Raw genomic sequence first — 25,040 nt, 5'->3', positions numbered from 1 at the left:
GATAAATGGAATATCACCAAAATTAAAAACAATTGTGCCTCAAAGGGTACCATTAAGAAAGTGAAAAAGGCAACCCACAAAATGGAGAAAGTATTTTGCAAATCATATATTTGATAAAGCCCTTGTATCTAAAAATACATAAAGAACACTTAAAACTCAATAATAAAAAGACAAACAAACCAAGTTTTTAAATGGAAAAAGGATCTGAATAGACATTTCTCCAAAGAAGATAAATAACCAATAAGCACAAGAAAGGATGTTCAACCTCATTCACGAATAGGGAAATACAAATCAAAACCTCAACAAGATACCACATCACACCCACTAAGATGGCTAAAAAAAAAAAAAAAAAAAAAAAAAACAGGACAATAACAAGTATTGAAAAGGATGTGAAGAAATCAGTACTTTCACTGTTAGTTGGAATGTAAAATGGTGCAACTTCTAGAAAACAGTCTGGCTGTTCCTCAAAAAGCTAAACATAGTTACCTTATGACTCAAGTATATACCCTAGGTATAGACCTGAGAGAAATAAAAACAGGTCCAAAACCCTCTACACAAATGTTCATAGCAAGGGACATCCCTGGCGGTCCAGTGGTTAGGGCTCCGTGCTTCCACTGCAGTCGGCGTGGGTTCGACCCCTGCTTGGGGAACTAAGATCCCACATGCTACACAGTGTGGCCAAAATTTTAAAAACAGTTCATAGCAATACTATTCATAATATCCAAAAAGTGGAAACAACCCAAATATTCATCAACTGATGAAAGGATAAACAAAATGAGGTTATCTATACAATGGAATACTATGAGAAATAAAAACAAATGAAATATATTTTGGGGGGGGGTAATGAAATACAGATATATGGTACAACATGGATGAACCTTGAAAACATTAAAGTGTAAGAAGCCAGTTACAGAGGACCTCATATTGTATGACTCCATTAATATGAAATACCCACAACAGGCAAGTCCAGAGAGAGAAAGTAGACTAGCAGTTGCCTATGTGGGGGAATGAAAAGTGACTCCTAATCAGTACAGGGTAGCTTTTGGGAATGATAAAGTGTTCTACAATTGATCGTGGTAATATCGTGGTGAATATATTTAAAACCACTGAATTGTACATTTCAAATGGGTAAATTGTATGATATGTAAATTTTATCTCAATAAAGCTTCTATTTAAAAAAAAGGAAACAGAATGCTATTGTGGAAACTGATCAGTTATGGGTGACACCAATATCTGTGTGCTGTCTGGAGATGTGGCAACCTCTTAAGTGTTTACCTGATACTTCATTTGACACATCATTTGATCAACAGATTTTAACATCTATCTAGTGGACAGGTTTGTGGATCCTCATCTTTTGATACCTATTTTTTGCTACATATTTCACATAATCTTTCCACTGTAAAAAATTATTGCTTCATACCCTTTTACAGAGCAATAATATTTTAAAATTTGAATAAAAGTAGAAACAGGTTGATAATGTGGAGAAATGAAATATCAAGAATTATAATTTCCCACTTTCATAAGAAAATAGTTGTCATATTTAGCAACCACAAAACATTTATCCTGAAAAACATATTGAACATACGCATTCTGAAACTGTGAGACTATTTCCAAAGCAACAGTGCGGCAAGGTATTAGTAGCAGGTACAGAATGAGAAGAACACAAACTAAAAGATACCCTACTTCTGGAGATGGATGGTGGTGATGGCTGCACAACAATGAGAATGTACTAAATGTCACTCAAATGTATACTTAAAAATGGTAAAATGATAAAAATTTTTTAATTTTTAATTTTTTGGCTGCACTGTGCAGAATGTGGGATCTTAGTTCCCCGACCAGGGTTTGAACCTGCAACCCCTGCATCGGAAACATGAAGCCTTAACCACTGGACCACCAGGGAAGTTCTGTAAAATGGTAAATTTTATGTTATGTCTGTTTTACCACAATTATAAAAAATAGTTGTAACAAAAAAAGATCTTCCACTACTACTGTTCGATACGTGGAATAAAAATCCACCAGTAATATATATATATATATTTTTTGCGGTATGCGGGCCTCTCACTGTTGTGGCCTCTCCCGCTGCGGAGCACAGGCTCTGGACGCGCAGGCTCAGCAGCCATGGCTCACGGGCCCAGCCGCTCCGCGGCATGTGGGATCTTCCCAGACCGGGGCACGAACCCGTGTTCCCTGCATCAGCAAGCAGACTCTCAACCACTGCGCCACCAGGGAAGCCCAGTAATATGTTTTATTTTCTTTGGAGATGAGATATTTTTTCACTGAGATACAATTCACATAGAAAAAAACCCACACTTTTCAAGTGTACAATTCAGTGGTTTTTAGTATATTCAAAATAGTCCCTAGGGCTTCCCAGGTGGCACAGTGGTTAAGAATCTGCCAGCCAACGCAGGGGATGAGGGTTCAAGCCCTGGTCTGGGAAGATCCCACATACCATGGAGCAACTAAGCCCATGTGCCACAACTACTGAGCCTGCGCTCTAGAGCCTGTGAGCCACAACTACTGAAGCTTGCGTACCTAGAGCCCGCACTCCGCTACAAGAGAAGCCACCACAATGAGAAGTCCGCTTGCTGCAACTAGAGAAGGCCCGCTTGCAGCAACGAAGACCCAACACAGCCAAAATAAATAAATAAATAAATAAATTTTTAAAAATAGCAATTCCTATAAAAAAATAGTCCTTAGTTTTTCAAATGTGTCTTCTCTTTTCTTAATTGCATAGCCTGTCAAAGTAAGTACAATACCTTAAAAGAACAAATCTTTTTTTTTTTTTAGAAGAACAAATCTTATGAGAAAAGACTAGGTGAAAATATGTGTATATTTATTCATATCAAAAGCAACATTTACGCCTTTGTGAGTGTAAAAAAAAAAAGTGCCCCCACCTTTGGTACACCGAATCCTCATGACTGCCTCAAAGCCAATCTTCCGAGTGAGGTATCTCTGTAGTTCCTTCTGTAATTTCTGCACTTGCACTGGGTTGTGCTGATGGTGGTAAGAGGGATAATAATAGACACTACCTGCTGAATACCGAGAAATACAACCTGGAAAAGAACACATACTCCTTTTAAATTCTGCCATTACTACACCAGAGTAACCACAAGCATTTGAATCAATCTTTCCTTAGCCTCCTAAGATATTGGCAAAAAAGAATTATTTCATCCCTTTAAATAGTAATATAGAAATTTCTCTATTATAAATATTCAGAGTATAAGACTATAATGTTTATTATAAACTAAACTAACTTCCCAAGGGAATAAGAATTCTTCCACTTTGTCCTCTCTTTAACATATCAATCATAAAAATACCATTTTGACATTCACATGAGAAAAATAATCACTAGGAAGAACTTACCCAGAGAAGCCAAATCAGAATACTGTCCACTCAGAAGGAATAAGTCAACAGCTACCTGCTGACCAGAACAGTCCAAGGCTAATTTCTTATAGAAGTCAGTTGATGGTGTCAAGTGAATTTCCTATTCATAATTACAAAGAGAAAAAATTTTAAATCATTAAATTGTCATAAAATTTATACACCTATCAATATATACCAAGGGTTAACAATTATCCTTGGGCATTCTACAAAATCCTTTTGTTTTGTGATATTTCCTCTTTTTTTTTCAGTATGAAACATGTCCTGCTTAAGAATTTACTATTTTGTTTTACTTTTAAAAAGAAATATACTTATTATACTAATTTTGATAATCTATTAAATGTTTATTATGCTGGGGCTTCCCTGGTGGCGCAGTGGTTGAGAATCCGCCTGCCGATGCAGGAGACACGGGTTCGTGCCCTGGTCCGGGAAGATCCCACATGCCGCGGAGCAACTAAGCTCGTGAGCCATGGCCGCTAGGCCTGCGCGTCCGGAGCCTGTGCTCCGCAACGGGAGAGGCCACAACAGTGAGAGGCCCGCATACCGCAAAAAAAAAAAAAAAAAAAATGTTTATTATGCTGGAAGCTTCTAAACTCATATGTAATACTTTTCATCTGTCATAAGAGATGGGTACTATCGATGTTTTCATTTTATAAATATAAGGAAAAAGAGGGGCAAAGAAATTATGTAACTATTCAAGCTCACACATCTAAAAAGCAGTGAGACTTAGGCAGACTTATTCCAAGACTGACACCCTAATCATTATAGTATATGGCCACACTATCATAATCTTTTGAGAAATACACATCTCAAACTAAGTTTACACACCACAAGGTGCTCAAAAGCAATCCATGGCAGTCAATATACCAAACCATGACTACTTTTTTTCATCATCCAGGTTCTACTTTGTCCCTGGCAAGCATATTCTCTTAGTCTGCCTGACTTTCTCATCAAAGGCAGGTGGCATTGCTATGGCCTGCTAAAGATCTATACATAAGGTAAGGTGATTCAGATAGAAAATAATGTAATAAAATAGAAATGTCTACACAAAAGAGGAGAAACGCTTTATCCATTTCCTTATATTCCCTCCTTTTCACAACTGAAAAATAAATTTGAAATAAGCTCTGTACTCAAAGGGACAAGCACCCACATAAATCTTGATGACTTGATGACTTTCTAACCTTAGCAGATGACCTTTGGTTGGGTTCCTCTCGTGGTTTCAGGGCTCCCACTCCAAGAGTTGGGAGTTGTGTTTGAAAAACAGACATTCGACCACCAGTTGGGGACATCAGCTTAAAGGCAGCCTGAAGGGCTGGACCCAAGGCACTCTGGGTCTCCAGGGTCTTGGTGAACATTTGCGGCAAAGTTTTCAGCAAATCTTGGACGAGCTTGTGAAATAAAGCAAGAAAACTCAAGAGTGTTACAATAAAAAAATTTTTTTTCACATTAAGTCACTGACGCATACAACAAACAAGACATTGAGTCATGATGATGGTCAGAAAATCTACAGACAGTAAACAATGAAGTTGGTCAAATGACAAGAAAGCCATTTTAAGTCAACATTATAAATTGGCAAGCAAGACAAATCAAAATTGGGGCCTTACAGTTCTTGCACATGCAGTAGTCCAGCAAGACTATAAGTCCAAATGTATCCAAAAGAACCATCACAGTTTAGAGATTTTACATATTTAAATGCCATGAAATATGGCCTTCTCAATCACCTCTATACACTTTATTCTTTTCAGTTCCAAAGTGCGTTTAACTCTTCCCTACTGCAAAATCTAAGATAGCCAGTAAATTTGCCAACTAGTAATATTACTACAAAAGAAAAACAAAACAAAAAACAACTACCTATTCAGGTTAGGTTGTACAAATAAAGAGAGTTAATGGGAAAAAAATACTTCACACTATGGCGAAGTCACCATTGCCAACAGCTGAGACCATAGACTTGCTAGTTAAAATGTTACCCCTACGGCATATATGCATGTACAGGGTAGACAACATCCCCCCTTCAGACACATTCTGTTCACCTCTCACTGTATTATGTCATGGCAATTTCCAGGCAGGTAATAAGAGTTTCTTCTGAACTGACCCCAATGACACTCTGTGAATCAGAAAAGCAAAGGGCACTGAAAGCAGCCTAAAGTGCTTCTATGTAGTGACCAGAAGCTTATCTCAGCAACCCTCCCAATTTCCCAAATGGCTGGCAAGGCAGGTTTCCTTCAGGTTTCTCTCATTTATGGAATAGGCTTATCTTCTACCCTACTACAAATGGATACATTAAACTTAAAAGCAATCAGTTCAAGGGCAAAATCAAAAGCTGTTCATCTGATGAATTTTAACTAACTGCAAATATAAATGTTATACATCTTAGAAATGTCACAGAGAGAAGCAAAATTCTACTTAAAGTTCATTTAAAAAATATATTCCTTCAACATTTCAATTAAACATGTCAGATAGGAAAGTGTTCCTTACCTCTTTACTTTCATTTAAATTTACTAATAAGTTCTCTGGCATAGGTATAAAAACATCTGAAAGAACAAATAAATATTTCTCTTAAAACTTAATTGTTAAAGATGTTCCAAATACATAACAGCAATATAATTAACCACCCCCATACTTAGAGAAGAGCCATCTCCTCCGTTTGTACAGCAATGTCTACATATGTTCAGAGTCACCAAAAGAGCACTGATTTAGGCTTTTACTGCAGCTTATCTATTACCATGTAAAAAGTAAATAGCCTCCCAAATAGAAAATACTGACCCACAAGCACTCAGTAAGGGTTTGTACAAGTACTCTGCTTCTTAGGTTAAAGACAATTTAGAATCCTGCTTTAGAATTCTTGCTTAGCCCCAGAAGCCAGCCAAAGAAACACTCTGGCATTAAAAAAAAAGAGTTGACTAAGATGACAGACAAGAATTCTGCGTCTTGACATGGAAGTAATACAGCCCACCAACAGCTCTGTCATTCGTAAAGCACATATTTTCTCATAAAGAAGGCCCCCATTCTACTTATGGGACTACAAAGTCAAGTGAATCAGGAGGTATGCTAAATGGCCACATCAGAAGAGCTTCTCAGGATTCAAATTTATTCTTTCTTAGGAATTAAATATCTTTTCTTAGAAGGAAGCAAACTGGGAAGGAAATGTGGGTGGTGATGCAGGTTCATGAGGGGTCTCACTTTCTACATTTTTGTACTGTTTATTTTTTATTAAAAAATTACAAAAATGAGGCTCATAATGTTTATGAAAAATAACACCAATAATTTGAAACATTAAATATTTACTTTAACTATCACATAAAAAATGTATTATTGTTTAGATTTCTTCCTTTTTCTTTAAAATTAAACAGATTTTAATAAAAGTTTTAAGATATAATTCACATACCATAAAATTTACCCTTGCAGAAGATAAAATTCAGTGATTTTTTAATACATGCACAGAGTTGTATAACTAACAACACTATCTAATTCTAGATCCTTTTCATCATCCCAAAAGGGAACCCCACACCAATTACCAGTCATTCCTCAATTCCCCATCAACTCCCACAGCTCTAGGCAGCCACTTTCTGTCTCTGGATTGGCCTATTCTCGACATTTCATATTAATCGAGTCACATTATGAGGTCCTTTGTGACTGGCTTCTTACACTTAGCTTCATGTGTTCAAGGTTCATCCAGGTTGTAGCATTCATCAGTACTATTCTTTTTTATTGCTAAGTAACAAAACATTTCATTGCGTGGATATTCTACATTTTGTTCATGTTGGGTTGTTTCCACTTCTTGGCTGAGTTGCTACCAACATTCATGTACACATTTTTGTATGCACATGTTTTGTATTGTTTTATTTTTAATAATTCATATTTAGCAATTTTAAAAAATTGAAACGTAGATGCTTTACAGTATAGACATGTTTTTAATTTCCTTGAGCATATATACCTATTGAATAAATTATAACCAGTATAATTGCTGGTTATATGGTAACTCTATGTTTAACTTCCAGAGGAACTGACAAAATGATTTCCCTAATGGTGGCACCATTTTCCATTCCTACTACTAGTGAATGAGGGTTCCAATTTCTCCACATCCTTGCAAATACTTGTTACTGTCCTTTAAAAAATTTTTTGCTATGTGACATCCAGCAAGGGATAGTCCATTTATCAGCTCATGTATAAAATTGAGAGGCTGGACCACATCAGTAAATTCACAACTTGGCCCATCATCAGAATCACCTGTTCACTGATTTTATTTTATGCCAAATAAGTACCTGGGTAAACAGATAAGGGAAATGAATGACTGACTTGGCTGCTCTGTTGTGAGACCTGGAACAACCAAGACAGAAGGGGACTCTATTCAACTATTTCATTTTAAAGTTGTACGGTCAATTCTCCTCATTCATAGATTTTATAGTTGCAAACTTGCCTACTTATTAAAATTTATTTGTAACCCCAAAACCAATACTCATGGAACCTTCCCAGCTATTCAGATATGCTCAGAGCAGCAAAAAATTTTGGTTTTGAGAATTTTTTTTAACTGGTGTGATGTGGCATTTCACTGTAGTTTTCATTTGCACTTCCCTGATAACTCATGATATGGAGCATCTTTTCAAGGGATTATGAGCCAACTGCACATACAGAATATTGAATATACTGTATTGAATAGAGACATGTCTATTCAAATCCTTTGCCCACTTTTTAATTAGGTTGTCTTTTTAATAAGTTGTAGACTTTTTTACATAATCTAGATATATATTTTGATCAGATACATAACTTGCAAATATTTTCTCTCATTCTTCACTTTCATGATGGCATCCTTTGAAACACAAAAGGTTTAAATCTTTTTTGATTAAAAAAAATTTTTTTTTTTGTTTATTGAAGTATAGTTGATTTACAATGTTGTGCTAATTTCTGCTGTACAGCAAAGTGATTCAGTTATACATATACAATTCTTTTCCATATTCTTTTCCATTATGGTTTATCACAGGATACTGAATATAATTCCCTGTGCTCTACTGCAGGACCTTGCTGTTTATCCAAAAGTTTTTAATTATTAGGAAGCCCAACTTATCTGTTTTTTCTTTTGGTGTTTGTACTTTTGGTGTTATATCTAATAAATCACTGCCTAGGGCTTCCCTGGTGGCGCAGTGGTTGAGAGTCTGCTTGCCGATGCAGGGGACATGGGTTCGTGCCCAGGTCTGGGAAGATCCCACATGCCGCGGAGCGGCTGGGCCCGTGAGCCATGGCCGCTGAGCCTGCGCGTCCGGAGCCTGTGCTCCTCAACGGGAGAGGCCACAACAGTGAGAGGCCCGCGTACCGCAAAAAAACAAAACAAAACAAACAAACAAAAAAGAAATCACTGCCTAATTCAAGGTCACAAAGACTTACTTCTATGTTCATCAGTTTTATAGTTTTAGTCTCATACTCAGATCTATGATCCATTTGGAGTTAATTTTTTTAACTGTGGTAAAATATACATAATATACAAAATGTATCAACTTAATCATTTTTAAGTGTACAATTCAGTAGTATTAAGTACATTCAAAATGTTGTGTAACCATCATCATTATGTATTTTCAGAACCTTTTTCATCATCCTAAACAGTACCCATTAAATAATTTCTCCCTTCCCACAAGCTCCTGGTAATCTATAATCTACTTTCTAACCTATATCTCTATGAATTCACCCATTCCTGGTACCTCATATAAGCGGAATCATATAACCTTTGTCCTTTTGCATCTGGTTTATTTCACTTAGTATTGATATAATGTTTTCAAGGTTCATTCATGTTGTAGCATGCATCAGAATTTCATTCTTAGGGATGAAAAATATTCCATTATATGTATATACCACATTATTTAACCAATCATCTCTTGATGGATACTTAGGTTGTTTCCAACTTTTGGCTATTGTGAATAATGTTGCTAAGAACATTGGTGTATGAGTATTTGTTTGAGTTTCAATTCTTTTAGGTATATACTGGGAAGCAGAATTGGTAGATCATAATGGTAATTCTATGTCTAACTTTTTGAGGAACTGCCAAATTGTTTTCCATAATACTGCACCATTCTACATTCCCACCAGCAATATACGACAGTTCCAATTTTTCCACATCCTTGCCAGCCCTTGTTATTTTCCATTTAAAAAAAAATAATAACCATTCTAATGGATGTGAAGTGGTATCTCATTGTGATTTTGATTTGCATTTCTCTAGTGACTAATGATGTTGAGCATTTTTTCATGTGTTTATTGGCCATTTGTACATCTCTGGAGAATTGTCTATTCAAGTCCTTCGTCCATTTTTGAATTGTTTTGTCGTTGTTGTTGAGTTGAGAAGCTCTTTATATTAATCCTTCATCATATGTGTGATTTGCATATGCATATATTTTCTCCCATTCTGTGACTTTTTTACTCTCTTGACAGTTTTCTTTCATGTACAAAAGGATTTTAACAGTGCTAACATCCAATTTATTTATTTTTTCTTTTGTTGCTTCTACTTTTAGTGTCATATCCAAGAAATCACTGCCAAACCCAATGTCATTAAGATTTTCCCCTATGTTTCCTTCTAAGAGTTTTACAGTTTTAGTTCTTAAGTTTAGGTCTTTGATCCACTGAGTTAATTTTTTTTATATGGTTTATGGTAAGGGTCTAACTTCATTCTTTTGCATGTTTGGCTTTCCCAGAACCATTTGTTGAAAAGACTGTCTTTTCCCCATTGAATGGTCTTGGCGTCCTTATCAAAAATCAACTGAACATATATGTTGAGAGCTTATTTCTGGGCTCTCTATTCTGTTCAATTAATCTAGGTCTATCCTCAAATACTTCTTGAATGAGCTTTAACATTAACTTGTTTTTGTGGACTTGTTCAGAACTCACTATACCTCCATAATTGTTTCCTCTTCTATAAAATGAGAGATTTGACTGAGGGACTCATAATTCCAAACATCTTATGATTTTATACTCAAGGTTTTCCTCAGTATGCTAGAATCATACCATATGCTGCTAGTTTGTTGAACAGTCATGAAATATTTCTAAAACTAAAAATTCCTCAGGCAGTTCAATAATTTTAAGTATATAATATATACCTTCAATATCTGAAACTATTAGCATCTGAGGTTGAGATAGACCTTCTTGAAGGCTGTAGAAGTGGATTGTACTATCAAATGTTACGAAGCCAATTTTTGTCCTAGTGTTGCCAGGAAGCCTAAAAACAAATTCAGAAGAGTATTTTATAGTTTTCCCATATACATATATACCTAAAATATCTGCAAAGAGTTAAATACAAATATCTACTTCTGTGTTATGAAAACTGCCCCAACATAAATGTTTTTAACCTGTGCAATGTTTAATCACCATGAAAACATACACTACTCAAAAGAAAACACTATATATAAGTCAAACAATCAACAAAACCCAGCAATAATACAGCAATCCAAAACTCATTATACCTATATAAAGTTATATCAATCACTTAGGAAATGATATATTAAAAATACTGGAGGGGGCTTCCCTGGTGGCGCAGTGGTTGAGAGTCCGCCTGCCGATGCAGGGGACACGGGTTCGTGCCCCGGTCCGGGAAGATCCCACATGCCGTGGAGTGGCTGGGCCCGTGAGCCATGGCCGCTGAGCCTGCACGTCCGGAGCCTGTGCTCCGCAACGGGAGAGGCCACGACGGTGAGGGGCCCGCGTACCGCAAAAAAAAAAAAATACTGGAGGGCTTCCCTGGTAGCCAGTGGTTGAGAATCTGCCTGCTGATGCAGGGGACATGGGTTCGTGCCCCGGTCTGGGAAGATCCCACATGCTGCAGAGTGGCTGGGCCCGTGAGCCATGGCCACTGAGCCTGTGCGTCCAGAGCCTGTGCTCCTCAATGGGAGAGGCCACAACAGTGAGAGGCCCGCGTACCACACACACACACACACACACAAAAAAAAAATTCTGGAAAGTATATACAGAAATTTGTAGATGTTTTAATTTATTAAAAATACTTCAGGGCTTCCCTGGTGGCGCAGTGGTTGAGAGTCCGCCTGCCGATGCAGGAGACACGGGTTCGTGCCCTGTTCCGGGAAGATCCCACATACCGCGGAGCAGCTAAGCCCGTGAGCCATGGCCGCTGAGCCTGCGCGTCCGGAGCCTGTGCTCCGCAACGGGAGAGGCCACAACAGTGAGAGGCCCGCATACCACAAAAAAAAAAAAAAAAAAAAAAAAAAAAAAGAAATGTAAAAATACTTCAAAAAAATTACCAACCACCAACTCTAAAATGTAATATAAATTTATGAACTGCATATCTTTTTAAAAAAATTGCCCAAACCTCTTTTTATATTGTTTAATGCATTCATTTAAGAAGATCAACATAAAGACCTGTTTTTGAAGAACTTAAATATGTAGACCATAGTTTCATAAGGGGAAAGACACACTAGTTTTCATTTTTGTTGTTCATGCTTGGGTGAGTCAGTGAACTCTCTCATCAACAGACAATCCCCATACATAACCTACAACATTAAAAATACAAATGCTGATAAGAACATGAATGCCTTTCGCCAAGGTGAGGGAGTTAGTCCGCTTCTGATGAGATTTGGTCCTACACATTCTTCCTTCCACACAAGAGCACAATAGTATTTCCTTACACTGAAAGGTCACACTAGCTTTTACGTGTTACACTAAGTATCTAAGAACCACTTAAAGTATAGTTATTTTAAGAGGCTTAAGAGATATGACCAGCAAATGCAATGTGTAGATACTGTTTAGATTCTTATTACAACAAACCCACAGTAAAAAGACATTCTGGAGACAACCAGGAACAAAAATTGAACTGGGTATTATATCACACTATGGAATTATTGCTAATTTTGTTTGATGTGATTCTCATATTTTAGTTAGGGTTAAAAATAATTCCAAGTATTTCTAGGTAAATGATATACTGACTGAGATTTGTATTAAAATACTCCAGGGAAAAAAGGGGGAAGGGCAAGGTTAAATGAGGCAAGAACAGCTGAATGCTAAAAATATTGAAGTTGAAGGATGGGTACCTGGAACTTCATTACATTCTTTCTATTTACTTCATATTTGAAATTTTTCCATAATAAAAAGTTAAAATAAATTAATGTTTCTCAGAGAAAGTGAGGCCTAAAGTTATCTACTGATTTAAGTGGACTTTTAGAACATAATTACATAACTTTTAAAATATAGTTTGAAACTACTTATTCATTTTACAAACACTGTTAGTTTAGAATTTAACCTGAATTAAGATACTTACAAATCCAGATTGTCTAACAAACTCTGGCAAACTGAATTCAAGTACCCAGTTTCAACTGCATTGTGAGACACATCAAATACAAAAAGGTACACTGGAGGTTGAGGTGGTCGTAACTGAAGGAGAAAAAGGATCTCATTAAATACAGTTAACAGAATTAAATTTAAACTTACCATTTGTTGTGTCTATATATAGCAAAACAATAAAATAAGCATTATTTACAGATTAAGTGGAGACCACAATAAATAATAATACATTAATAAAATAATATAGAAAAACTTTTTTTCAGATGCATACCTAGAAAAAGGACAATGAGGATATGATTATCATAGGTCAGAAGAGTATTTTTTCTAGGACAGGAAGAGGAAGAAATGTGATCAGAAAGGCATTTATGAGTATCGGCAATGTTCAATTTCTTGACCTGCGTGGTGCAACAGTGGTGCTATGATTATTTGGTAACCTAAATATTTATGTTTTATAGGCTCTTCCATACGTACATTATATTTCACAATTTAGGGAAATGTACAGCTCTGAAAATGACAAATCAAGTTAGCCTGAGCTGGTTATTTAACCAACACATTTCAGCCAAGTTCCAGAAAAATGTACAAGTATATTTTAAACTTCCAAGTTCGAAGATTTGTTTTCGATTCAATAAAAAGCCGGGGGGGTGGGGAGGCAGGTACAAATTGGGAGACTGGGATTGACATATACACACTACTGTGCATAAAATAGATAACTAATGAGCACCTACTGTTTAGCACAGAGAACCCTACTCAGTGATCTGTGGTGACCTAAATGGGAAGGAAACCTAAAAAAGATGGGATATACGTATATGTATAACTGATTCACTTTGCTGTACAGCAGAAACTAACACAACGTTGTAAAGCAACTATATTCCAATAAAAATTAATTTAAAAAAAAAAAGCTCAAGGTCATGAAAGACAAGGAAAAGCTAAGGAAATGCCACAGATGGGAGGAGACTAAAGGAACAAAAACTAAATGCAATGTGGACTGAATCCTGGGACAGAGAAAGGACGTTAAGTGGAAAAACTAGTGAAATCCAAGTAAAGTCCGTAGTTTCGTTCATAGTGTTGTGCTAGTGTTAATTTAAGCTTGATGACTGTCCTAGAGCTACATAAAATGTTTACATTATGGGTAGCTGGGTGAACTCTTTGTGCTATTTTTGCCACCCTTCTATAAGTCTAAAATTATCTCAAAATAAAAAGTATTTTAGGGCTTCCCTGGTGGCGCAGTGGTTGAGAATCCGCCTGCCGATGCAGGAGACACGGGTTCGTGCCCTGGTCCGGGAGGATCCCACATGCCGCGGAGCGACTGAGCCCGTGAGCCATGGCCGCTGGGCCTGTGCGTCCGGAGCCTGTGCTCCGCAACGGGAGAGGCCACAACAGTGAGAGGCCCGCATACCGCAAAAAAAAAAAAAAAAAAAAAAAAAAAAAAAAAAAAAGTATTTTAAGTTTTCAATAAAAATAATAATAAAATAAAATAAAAAGTACCAAATAACCACAATCAGAACTCCACATGTAGTATACTTTTATATTTTTTTGCACATATCACTTGCAAAATCCGTAGAATCTGTTGCCCAACAGTTAAGTCAGGAAGGAAGAAAACCTCTTGCTATAGGCAAATTTCCAAATTTAAAGGAAGCCATTTTTACAAAACCCGGGAGTTAAAGAAACCCAGGAAGGCCAATTCAGAAGAACAAATGCTTCTGATTTTTTGGTTTTAATTCAACAGAGGGACAGCTACACTACAGAAAGCAATCACCAGCCATTTAAGTGTCACAAAAATGTTTTCTACACTGAAATTTCTATGTGATGAAGAGACTGAATCTTCGTAATATCTATACTAAAATGCCCCCAATTGACCAGATAGAGACTATCCCACAAAAATATACTAAAATAAAATATTAAAAGTTGGTATTAAATCTTATCTTCATATTCCCTTTCCTTACAGGGAATTATTGCATGGGGAAAGAGAAATCAAATCAAAAGTCCTAAATTTTTATGAGACCTCTAGCACCTGCTAAAGATCTGGAAAGTCACCTAACTAAATTTGTTTCATATCCATAAAACAGGATTAACAGCTTAATTAAGAGTTATTTGTTATGATCAAAAATATGTAAGTGCTTTACAAAATGCATAGTGCTAGATAAACATAATTATTATCTTTTCAAATGCAAGACCTCAGATATTCACACAAGTGTATAAAAGTAGTTGCCAAGAGGATGTGCATCACATCATTATTTGTAACAGAAAAAAACTAAGTGACCTAAAAGTAAGTATGATCCCAATATTATATTGCAAATTTCTGGATGGATGCCCAAGAAACATAAGTGGAACTTTACATACACTTTTACTTTTCAAACTTACCCTTATATACAAATTAACTACTTTTATAATGAACAAGGATAACTTTTATAAATTAAAAATATAAAATTTTGGTTAAAGGACTTTATATTTTATTTAAAACCAGGTATAATGAAATATTTGTGCTATATAAAAAATGAAAGTTTACCATGTATTCTGAAGGAGCCATAAACTCAATAGTAGCATTTTGAACTTCAGGTCTTCTGTGAGGTTCTCCATAGACTCTGGTCAAAGGGTTGTACATGAATTCTTCAGGAACTATGTGAGTTAACAATATATAATGTTAAAACTGAAAGAATTAAGTTTAATATAGCTCGCATTTGGCTGTTTTCTTAATTTAGGAATTTATAAATAATTCAATATAGACTAAATATTAAGGGCTAAATACACTTTGTTTTTGAGTCCCATTCAATTCCCCTCCACACTGAATGGCACTAAGTATGTTTTGCTTTTACAACCACAAGCACTATGATTTTTCTTTCCCTATCTTCTAATATCCTTTTTTCTCTTAATTCTTGGAAAGCTGCTTTCCTAAAGTAGTTTGAAAGGATGATAAAAATTCATTAAATGCCAATTATTTTCTTAAATGCAAGGCTAAACTTTGTCTTAAATTTCACAGTGGTACATGGATAATAACATTTGACTTGTGAAATGTACAGACTCTGCTTGCCCCTAGAAAGCTATGGTAAAATACTTCAAAGGTTAAAGCCTATGGGTATGGTGAGTTTCAACAGTTATAAGACCTCTATGGAATATCAGTTGCCTACTGCCTATAAAACACTAGTGCTCAAAGAGTATTTTCTAAATTAACACATTTTTGACCAGAGACATATTATGGCCACAGGCGTTAGTTTCTACAAAAATCACCCCCCCCAGCAATAATGTGTTAATTATCATTGCATCTGTCTTCCCAGTAACTGTTTAAAAGTTCAAATTCCTATATATGCTAAAGGGTAAGCCATAGTTCATGAAATGGTCTGGGCTGCACACAAAAGTGACTTCAACTCTTATTATAATTTAATTTCATATATTGAAGCATATATACATAAGATTTTAAAGGTGTACTAAACACTATACATATATTTTCTGCATTATTACAGAGTAAAATGAATGTTCTTTTTCTACCCTCACTTCTTCTACTCTAAAAACACAAACAATAAAAATGGTTTTAAAAAATCTCTCAAGTTCCTCTATTTCCCAATGCTGAATGAAATTTCCTTCTAAACAGAGACCAAATTTTCAATGTGGGTAACAGCATGCCCTTTTTTTTCTTCTCTAATCCTAATAGAATGTTGTTGGTTAGATGATATTCCTCAAATATAAATTGTGAAACAGTTACTGAAGAAGATCTCCTCCTCATCAGTTACTAAAAAAACTACATTCAACTAACCTTCTAGCACTGCCCACCTCCCTTCATACAGCAGTGAATGAAGCTAATGGCAGCTACTCTGTGGACTTATTTTCTTTCACCCTAGAGAAAAGGCATGGGACAATTTCTAAATAAAAATATTTCTTAAATTACAGGCTTAAATAATACCATGAAATATGCCATTTATTATATACCCAATAGAATAAATGTAAAAAAGTGGTATTAAAGTAGTATTATCACGTTTTTTGCTTAAGAAGTATATAATTATTTATATGTAAGTATAAATGCCTAGAAAAAAGTTAAAAGAAGTTATATCTGAGTGAAAGGACTACGGGTAAATAAAACTGGGTTTTGTTCTGTTTTTTAACTTCACATTTGTGTTATCTGATTTCCCTACAATGCATGTAGAAATGTTTGTTTAAAAAAAAAAAAAAAAACATACCATCGTTGACTCGGTAACATAAGTTACATTTCCATCTCCTTTGATCAAGAAAGCTGACAAAAGGGTTGATGTATGTCCTGCATGAACGGCATCTCACAATTGTACTAGAGGTAACCACAGGCAACTGCTGAAAAAGAAGGACTAATTTATTAAAGGCAATGATGATCATGTCTAAAGGTCAAGCAATTAATCCATACCTTCCAAATAATTGTTGGGATGTTATAATTTTAGAGAAAAAACTAGGGTAAAAAAATGTGTCCAAGCTGCCAAACAAAAAATTATGTAATGAAATGTATTGGTTCTTAAACCCTAGTGATTTTCCCCAGGACCATTCTCATTAAATTTTGCCTTTTAAAAAGTATTTATTTTCTCATTAAAAGTTTACATTGCAAAACCAACATAGTAAATTTACAACGTATCTGTGAGATGAATGGTGAAAGAAGGATCATTATTCTAAAAAAATGACTAATTAAATCATTAGGAAGTTTCTTCATGTTATATTAACAGGCTACTAAGTTCTCATAAAAGAACTGTCACAAAGGTATGGTTAAATTATATTTAAATATTTTATTGGACTTTGCAATTATGCTTCCTATTTAAAGTTTATCCTACGTTTTAAAAGATCTAAAGTTAAAGTCAAAAATCAGTAAAGGCAATACAATCCTATTACCAAAAGGAAGTTTGTTATGGGAAAGCCACTTCACTTATGGACTGATTCTCTCAAACCGTATGTGGTCACATGTCAAGGTCCCAGAGACTTAGGACAAAAGTAGAAGGACTTCTTTTCTTTTCTTCTTCTTTTTGGAAACAGCTTCTTACAGCAACAGATTTTACTCCAAGAATGGAAGAACTGGGAGACTGGGTAAAGTATTTTAATGGGTAAACAATTTACAACTTGTCAAAATAGTATGGTTAATTTATTTATTTTCTTCAGTACCTCTATTCTATTCAATACCTCCTGAATTTTTCAACAATATGTTTATTTTATCTCTTTGTGAAAGTGTTTGATAATATTTTTGGTTGAAATACAAATAAAGGAATTGGCCAATGGTCAAACTCCTAAAGACAGCTCAAACACATTCTTGCACTATTCCTTACCACCAAAATAATTTTCCACAAGACATTTACATTTACTAGTAAAACATACCACTAGGTCTTTAAAAGGATGAAGCAGCAGTCCCAAAGGAAGTTTGGCTTTATTCAGTAAGGCCTGAGTCTGAGGAATGCTAGTCAGTGTGCATCGAAATAACCTATATCAACGTAAAAATCATTTGTCAGTTGTTACTATGACTATTTTTGGACAAAAATAAAAAGACTTAAAAGGTACACATTTTAACATTGGATCAGATTACAAATGAAATATTTCAATAGGCCCTCACAAATTTTATCCTTTTTAAATATTTAAATCCTCTTCAGAAAGAAAGGGTAGACAGTTATGATCCCATTTTATATAACTAAAATAAATTTTCTTCTCAGCTTGTGCATAAGACAGTCTAGACTATCAAAGAACTTATTTTTCTTTATATAAATCTAGATGGCACTGGAATTTCAAGGTGATGACCCAAATTTGCACATGCAAAGTCAAGTGTATTACTGGGACTTCCCTGGTGGTCCAGTGGTAAAGAATCTGCCTTATAATGCAGGGGACACTGGTTCAATCCCTGGTCAGGGAACTAAGATCCAACACGCCTCAGGGCAACTAAGCCTGCGTGCCACAACTACTGAGCTCACACATGCCTCAACTAGAGCCTGCGTGCCACAACTACAGAGCCCATGCGCCCTGGAGCCTGCATGCCACTAGAGAAGAGAAAACCCACTCGCTACAACTAGAGAAGCCCGTGCACCACAACGAAGAGCCCGCGCACTGAAATGAAGGATCCTGCACACCTCAAGGAAGATTCTGAGTACTGCAACTAAGACCCGATACAGCCAAAACTAAATTAAATAAATAAATAAATGTATCTTTTAAAAAAGTTAAGTGTATTACTGAAAAGCTCAGTTTTGCTGAAGGTTTTAAAAAGACTATTTAAAAATAACAAAATTGGGCTTCCCTGGTGGTGCAGTGGTTAAGAACCCGCCTGCCAATGCAGGGGACATGGGTTCGAGCCCTGGTCTGAGAAGATCTCACATGCCGTGGAGCAACTAGGCCCCTGTGCTACAACTACTGAGCCTGCGCTCTAGAGCCTGCGAGCCACAACTACTGAGCCCACATGCCACAACTACTGAGCCCGTGTGCCACAATTACTGAAGCCCATGCACCTACAGCCTGTACTCTGCAACAAGAGAAGCCACTGCAGTGAGAAGCCCGTGCACAACAATGAAGAGTAGCCCCCGCTCACCACAACTAGAGAAAGCCCATGTGCAGCAACACAGACACAATGCAGCCAAAAATAAAAATTAATTAATTAATTTAAAAAAAATTCAGGTACTTCCCTGGTGGTCCAGTGGTTAAGAATCCACCTTCCAGGGGCTTCCCTGGTGGCGCAGTGGTTGAGAGTCTGCCTTCCAATGCAGGGACACAGGTTCGAGCCCTGGTCTGGGAAGATCCCACAAGCCGCAGAGCAACTAGGCCCGTGAGCCACAACTACTGAGCCTGTGAGTCTGGAGCTTGTGCTCCGCAACAAGAGAGGCCACGACAGTGAGAGGCCCGCGCACTGCGATGAAGAGTGGCCCCCACTCGCCACAACTAGAGAAAGCCCACGCACAGAAACAAAGACCCAACACAGCCAAAATAAAAAAATTTTAAAAAAAAAGAATCCACCTTCCAATGCAGGGGATGATGGTTCGATCCCTGGTTGGGCAACTAAGATCCCACATACTGCAGGGCAACTAAGCCCATGAGCTCTGGAGCCCACACACCATAACTAGAGAGCCCACGCACTCTGGAGCCCGAGTGCTGCAACTACTGAGCCCACACACTCTGGAGCCTGTGCACAACTAGAAAAGAGCCCGCACGCCACAACAGAAGATCCCACATGCCACAACAAAGATCCCACGTGCTGCAACTAAGACCCAATGCAGCCAAATAAATAATAAATTTTTTAAATAAAAAATAAAATTCAATTTATCAGAAAGTCTTCATATACACTTAAACTCACAATCAATTTTAAGAGAGAAAAGAGTATTATAATTATGTTGGTTATGAAAAACAATTTAAAAGGAGAGCAAATAAAGGATTATATAGAATCAAGTCTCTGTCCTTTGGACTTTGAAAATATAATGTAATCACCATAATGATAAGGAATATCATAGTCCCATTAGAGGTGATAAGAGTAGCTATCAGATCAGGGGTTACAACTCTACTTCTTGACTTAGAACATTTCAAATATCAAGTAAGCAACTAACAAAGTGCTGTTTTCTGCATGCAGAACTACTTTCATAAATTAATACATTTGTATAGCTTGTTCGTAACACATGAAGCTCAAAAAAATCAGGAAGAATTTTAGAACAAGTAAAATGTCATATTTAACAAGAAGTGCTGTTTGAAGCCTTACTCTGGGTTACAGTTGAGTTTCTGAATATCTTCATGCAAATTTGGAACGGGAGGCTGCAAAGGTGTCAATGGAAGCATGTTTCTTTCTTGAAGTAGATTGATAACCCTTAGCCCCTCTGGCTGTAGACTTAATCCACTCATGCTTGCAGGTAAATGATTAGCACCTAAAGGAGTCTAAAGATATATAATTTCAAAGTAAGTAGCCTTTATTATGTCTTCAGTTGAAAAGAGAAGAGTATAAGGACTTGGTTACTTAATTTCTCTCTAAATAACAACACTGTAATCTAGATTTCCTGGTCAACTTTTTGGTTCTGGAGAAAGGCCTTATGAAATATTCATTACCATTCTAACTGGTTAAAAATGTTCACTATACCTTCTTAAAATTTTTTCATGTGAATACAGTTTAAACTGAAGTGGAATACAGGTAAAAAAACAAAAAACAAAAAGTATACCTGAGTAAATGCCTGTGGACCACTTGGATAATTCAAGGAAGAGGGTGGCATTCCTGTTGTACTAGGTGGTATTGTGTTCTGATAACCAGGTGGTAAGGAGGGATATGAATATCCAACACTTCGGCTCATTGTAGGATTCTTATTAGTAAGCTGTGGTGTTGCTAGAAACAACGTAACTTTTAAGTTCTATTTTACACTCCAGAGTACTTTAAAATCAACACACAGATCCATTATAGAAATTATAACTCTAAAATCCTTTGGGTAATTTAATACTTTCATTCATCAATTTTGTAAAATAAAACAAATAAACACTAGTAACAAAGTAAGAGCAATGATTAAAATCTAGCTAAAGTGGACTACAGCTGTAAACACACAAAAATAAGTTTAGTATAATTAATTTACTCTCATAGCTCATATCATGTACTAAACTTTGTATTCAGACTAAAATTTAAGTCAAAACAACTTTAATTAAAACATACTAAATGTTCAACTGGATAAATAAATTTAAATAGATTTAATTGACAAAAATACTCTTCGGTCATAACATAATAATAATAAAGCCCATAATCCCAATCCTAAAGGGGAAAAAAACCTAACAAAAAATCTAAACGCATGGAGATAAAAAATGCTAACAGTAGGTATCAGTTTGTGACATAATTATGAAGTTTTCTTCTTTGTTTCCTACAAGGAACACATATTAAAAAAACAAAAAAACTTTCATAGCATCTCACCCAAGAAGCCACCGCCTTCAATTTCATCATAACTATTGTGAACCACCATAGATCCATTATTGGTATTTGGTATAATACCTAAGGAGGAAGTTTATTAACAATATTTAAATTAGAACCATTATTATAATTTTTGCAAGATTTGAGCTAATGTCTAAAATTTATGATAACTTTCCAAATGACAACTAGTTTAAACCACAGCCCAGGAAATGTGAAATGTTGAAATAAAATTTCCAAACAATGTAAGATTTTAAATATACAAAATATATAAAAGTTTCAAATAACTTTATAAGTTTCCAAAAACAATGGTACTTTGTGTAGTTTATAAAATTATATACTATCTGAAAGATTTTACCAGTTGTGAGAGCAGCATTAAAAACTTCTAAGGAGCAGTACGCACTAAAATAAGTCACCAAAATCAATACTATTTAAGGATGAAATAAATTTATGAGGATAAAAACTTTTTAAAAAAATATGTAAGTAAGTCAGAAAGAAAAACAATATCGTATATTAACGCATATATGTGGAACCTAGAAAAATGGTACAGATAAACCAGTTTGCAGGGCAGAAATTGAGACACAGATGTAGAGAACAAACGTACGGACACCAAGGGGGGAAAGTGGTGGGAGGAGGGGGTTGGTGGGGTGGGATGAATTGAGAGATTGGGATTGACATGTATACACTGATGTGTATAAAATGGATGACTAATAAGAACATGCTGTATAAAAAAATAAATAAAATTCAAAAAAAAATAGAATACAAGAAAAAAAATTTAAAAATAAAACTATGGAACAGAGTAGAATCTAGAGTTAACTTTAAGGTGATATATATTAATTAGAACAATTGCTTTGGTCTAGCAAACAACCACTAAAATGAGTAATAAAAATTTATCATTAGGTACCTCTGCTATTTATTAGCTCTAATTTGGGTACAGAAGAAACTAAAATCAATGAATAGCATCAGCCTCTAGCACCTAAGTATAAAGGTGCTAACTTTTAACAGTTTTAACACCAAATAGATAAGTTTAATGGTTTCAATAAAGTTAGTAACTCCTTTCCAATTCTCAAGACCACTAAGTCTTTAGCCATGAGTTGATACAGAAAACCTTAGTAAAACTGTTTTGTAGAAACAAACAAAAACACTGAGCATTATTTTTAGTTGGTTAAAAGTTTAAATACTTATTGTAGCTTGATATTCAAAATTATCACGTGGCAACCAGTGGGACACAGCTTTATCATTTTGTTACGCATTGTTAACACCATTCTTTTCAAATTATACACAGGTCAGTTTTTTCCCTACTAACAATACTAAAAAAAGGAAATGGTAGAAGAAAATACAAAAATGATAATATTGATTATATTGAGTAGTAGGATATGGCAGTGGTTTTTTCCCCTCCTCTTCTGTTTTCCTATTTCCAATCTTGTTGCAATGGTTATATTATAGCTAAAATCAAATTTCTTACTTTATAAAATATTGTTTAAATTCATAAACTTATATGTTAAAGTTACCTCTGAAGACAATGCTTTAAAACGATAAAACATCAAAATGTTTGTATATTTGACTTTTTATTTAAGCTCATAAATATTTGTTACATTTACAGTAAGAGTGGCAAGCAAAATACTGCTTCCATAAAAAAGGGCCAATATATTAAAAGGATAGTTCTAACATCATGTCCAGAAAAGCAAAAGTTCCTCTCTCGCCTCCCTCTTCCAAAAGACATGTAACTTTAAAGCCATGATTTTTAAAATCTGCACAGCAACAAAAAAAGTCAACAGTGATCCCAAAAGCTATTCCACAGCCCAGAATAGGGCAATGGAATACCGAGAAACTTTTTCAAACTCTAAATTCCTGAGGGGCAATCCTAACCCAAAAAACTAGATTTTTCTGTTAGAATATGACTTGAATGCATGGAATTCAGATAATATTCATCTTCCCACCCTGAGTCAAAACTTTAGGACGTGACTTGGTTTTTGTCTTGCTTACCTTCTTGGTTGCTAGCTGAATTAAAGGTGGGCTGGGGCACAGCTCTATGTGTTGATTTCTGAGGCATAAGAGCCCTCACTGGAGGTAGTCCTCCAGTTGGAGGGGGCCCAAGAGGAGCTCCTGGTTGAAAAGTGGTAGGCAGAGGTGGATTCACTAAGGGGGGTGCAGATCCTATGGAAACAGTGGTTTTTCACATGTCACTTAAGAACTTAAGAAAAAAGCCAAAACGGCCTTTTACAGAATCTAAGTAACTTCCAAATCTATATTTCAACTACAAACCAAAAATTACTAGAAATAAGTTATTAACCTCCCAGATGAGTGACTTTCTAATTTATATGCATACTTTACACATTTCCAAGTCTCTCCTACCATAATTCTTACCTGTCAATTATTAAAGCAGTATAAATATAAAGTCAGTATCAAATCACTTATAGAATAGATACAATGCCCTGTTTATTGATTAATTTTTCATTAACTGGTCACAATTTCAACAGGTCACATCAAATATTCCAGTAGAAATTAACATTAATAAAACTTTATGAATACCTATCAATATAGTCCATTCACTATCATCAATTAGGTTTAGAGTTAGCTTTCTAAAACTACCAACTATTGTGGTTATCCTAAATTCTCCAAGTTTTATTTCATTTTGCTTATTTTTATTAGGGGTATAACCCGTTAAAATAGATAATAAATGTGTACACTGTTCAGTGTTTACCTAATAATAATTGAAAGTAGTTTACTTTCAATAATTGCTTAAATACTATATTTAGAACACTCCCTAGGCTTCAAAATCAGGAAATGATCCAAAGTTTATGTATAAACCTTATGAAACACTGACATCCAAGAGGTTTAAAAGTCCCCATCAAACTAAACTAAGAAATGACAAGATATTTGTCCTTGTATCTACCAGTATATCACTGACTCAATTTCACCAATTTTCTATTAGGACAGTAAGTTCTAACTACTGTAAAAACATTGTCAGTTACTCTTGGGGAAATTCTTCTGTGTGACATGGAAAGTTCCAAAACCCACAACCACCTGTTCATTCAAATCAATACTGCTTCCACCTTCTCATTTGCTAAAGAGGAGGAACAAAGTCTGTAAGTAAATAAAATACTACTGATAATACTACTGATAAAATACATGTGATTTAAATTTTCATTACAAGACTTTTAATCCTCTGAATTTTTGAGTGAAATAGGTAATAAATTTTACATATAATATATTCTACCTGTATTTTGTAAAACCCTGTATTTTGTAAAATCAAAGGAATAAAGATACCCAAATATGAAAATTTCAATATGTTTCTTCAATACTGTTCAATTCTCCAGGGCCAAATTGAAAAAAGATCTCCCAACAAGACTAATCGGTGCCCTGTTGTCAAAAGTGAAGACAAAGATTACTGCCATGTAACTCCCTTATCAAAGCAGCACCCATACATATCTATGGTAATAGAGACAAGTCAAAGGAACAAAAGGGCAAGGTACATTTGCAACTCAGCATGAATAAGAATGTTTGATACATCCGGCCACAAAGATGTAACAACCTAATGTTTAACAGAATA

The 25,040-nt window shown here is 35.4% G+C and overlaps 1 protein-coding gene across 4 annotated transcripts in view; it reads right to left on the bottom strand.

Annotated features, from left to right (window-relative positions):
- Nucleotides 1-25,040, bottom strand: part of SEC24A (SEC24 homolog A, COPII coat complex component) — a 63,834-nt gene that overhangs the window by 20,899 nt on the left and 17,895 nt on the right. The window contains exons 3-15 of one of the 4 annotated variants that reach the window (XM_059059909.2): nucleotides 23,474-23,644; nucleotides 21,494-21,571; nucleotides 20,763-20,923; nucleotides 20,312-20,484; nucleotides 17,965-18,067; nucleotides 16,818-16,944; nucleotides 15,155-15,264; nucleotides 12,626-12,738; nucleotides 10,458-10,576; nucleotides 5,857-5,912; nucleotides 4,563-4,769; nucleotides 3,364-3,484; nucleotides 2,895-3,053 (exon numbers count right to left, since the gene is read on the bottom strand). In XM_059059909.2, coding sequence (XP_058915892.1) covers nucleotides 2,895-3,053; nucleotides 3,364-3,484; nucleotides 4,563-4,769; nucleotides 5,857-5,912; nucleotides 10,458-10,576; nucleotides 12,626-12,738; nucleotides 15,155-15,264; nucleotides 16,818-16,944; nucleotides 17,965-18,067; nucleotides 20,312-20,484; nucleotides 20,763-20,923; nucleotides 21,494-21,571; nucleotides 23,474-23,644 — 1,698 coding nt within the window. Of the gene's footprint in view, nucleotides 1-2,894; nucleotides 3,054-3,363; nucleotides 3,485-4,562; nucleotides 4,770-5,411; nucleotides 5,486-5,856; nucleotides 5,913-10,457; nucleotides 10,577-12,625; nucleotides 12,739-15,154; nucleotides 15,265-16,817; nucleotides 16,945-17,964; nucleotides 18,068-20,311; nucleotides 20,485-20,762; nucleotides 20,924-21,493; nucleotides 21,572-23,473; nucleotides 23,645-25,040 lie in introns of those variants that run through there. The other 3 variants (XM_059059910.2, XM_059059911.2, XM_059059912.2) reach the window with 3 other exon arrangements.

This window comes from Kogia breviceps, chromosome 4 (assembly GCF_026419965.1).
Source record: "Kogia breviceps isolate mKogBre1 chromosome 4, mKogBre1 haplotype 1, whole genome shotgun sequence".
In the NCBI taxonomy this organism is placed as follows: domain Eukaryota; kingdom Metazoa; phylum Chordata; class Mammalia; order Artiodactyla; family Physeteridae; genus Kogia; species Kogia breviceps.
The sequence above is the reverse complement of the archived record's forward strand: the minus strand, read 5'-3'. Positions and strand labels throughout refer to the sequence as shown.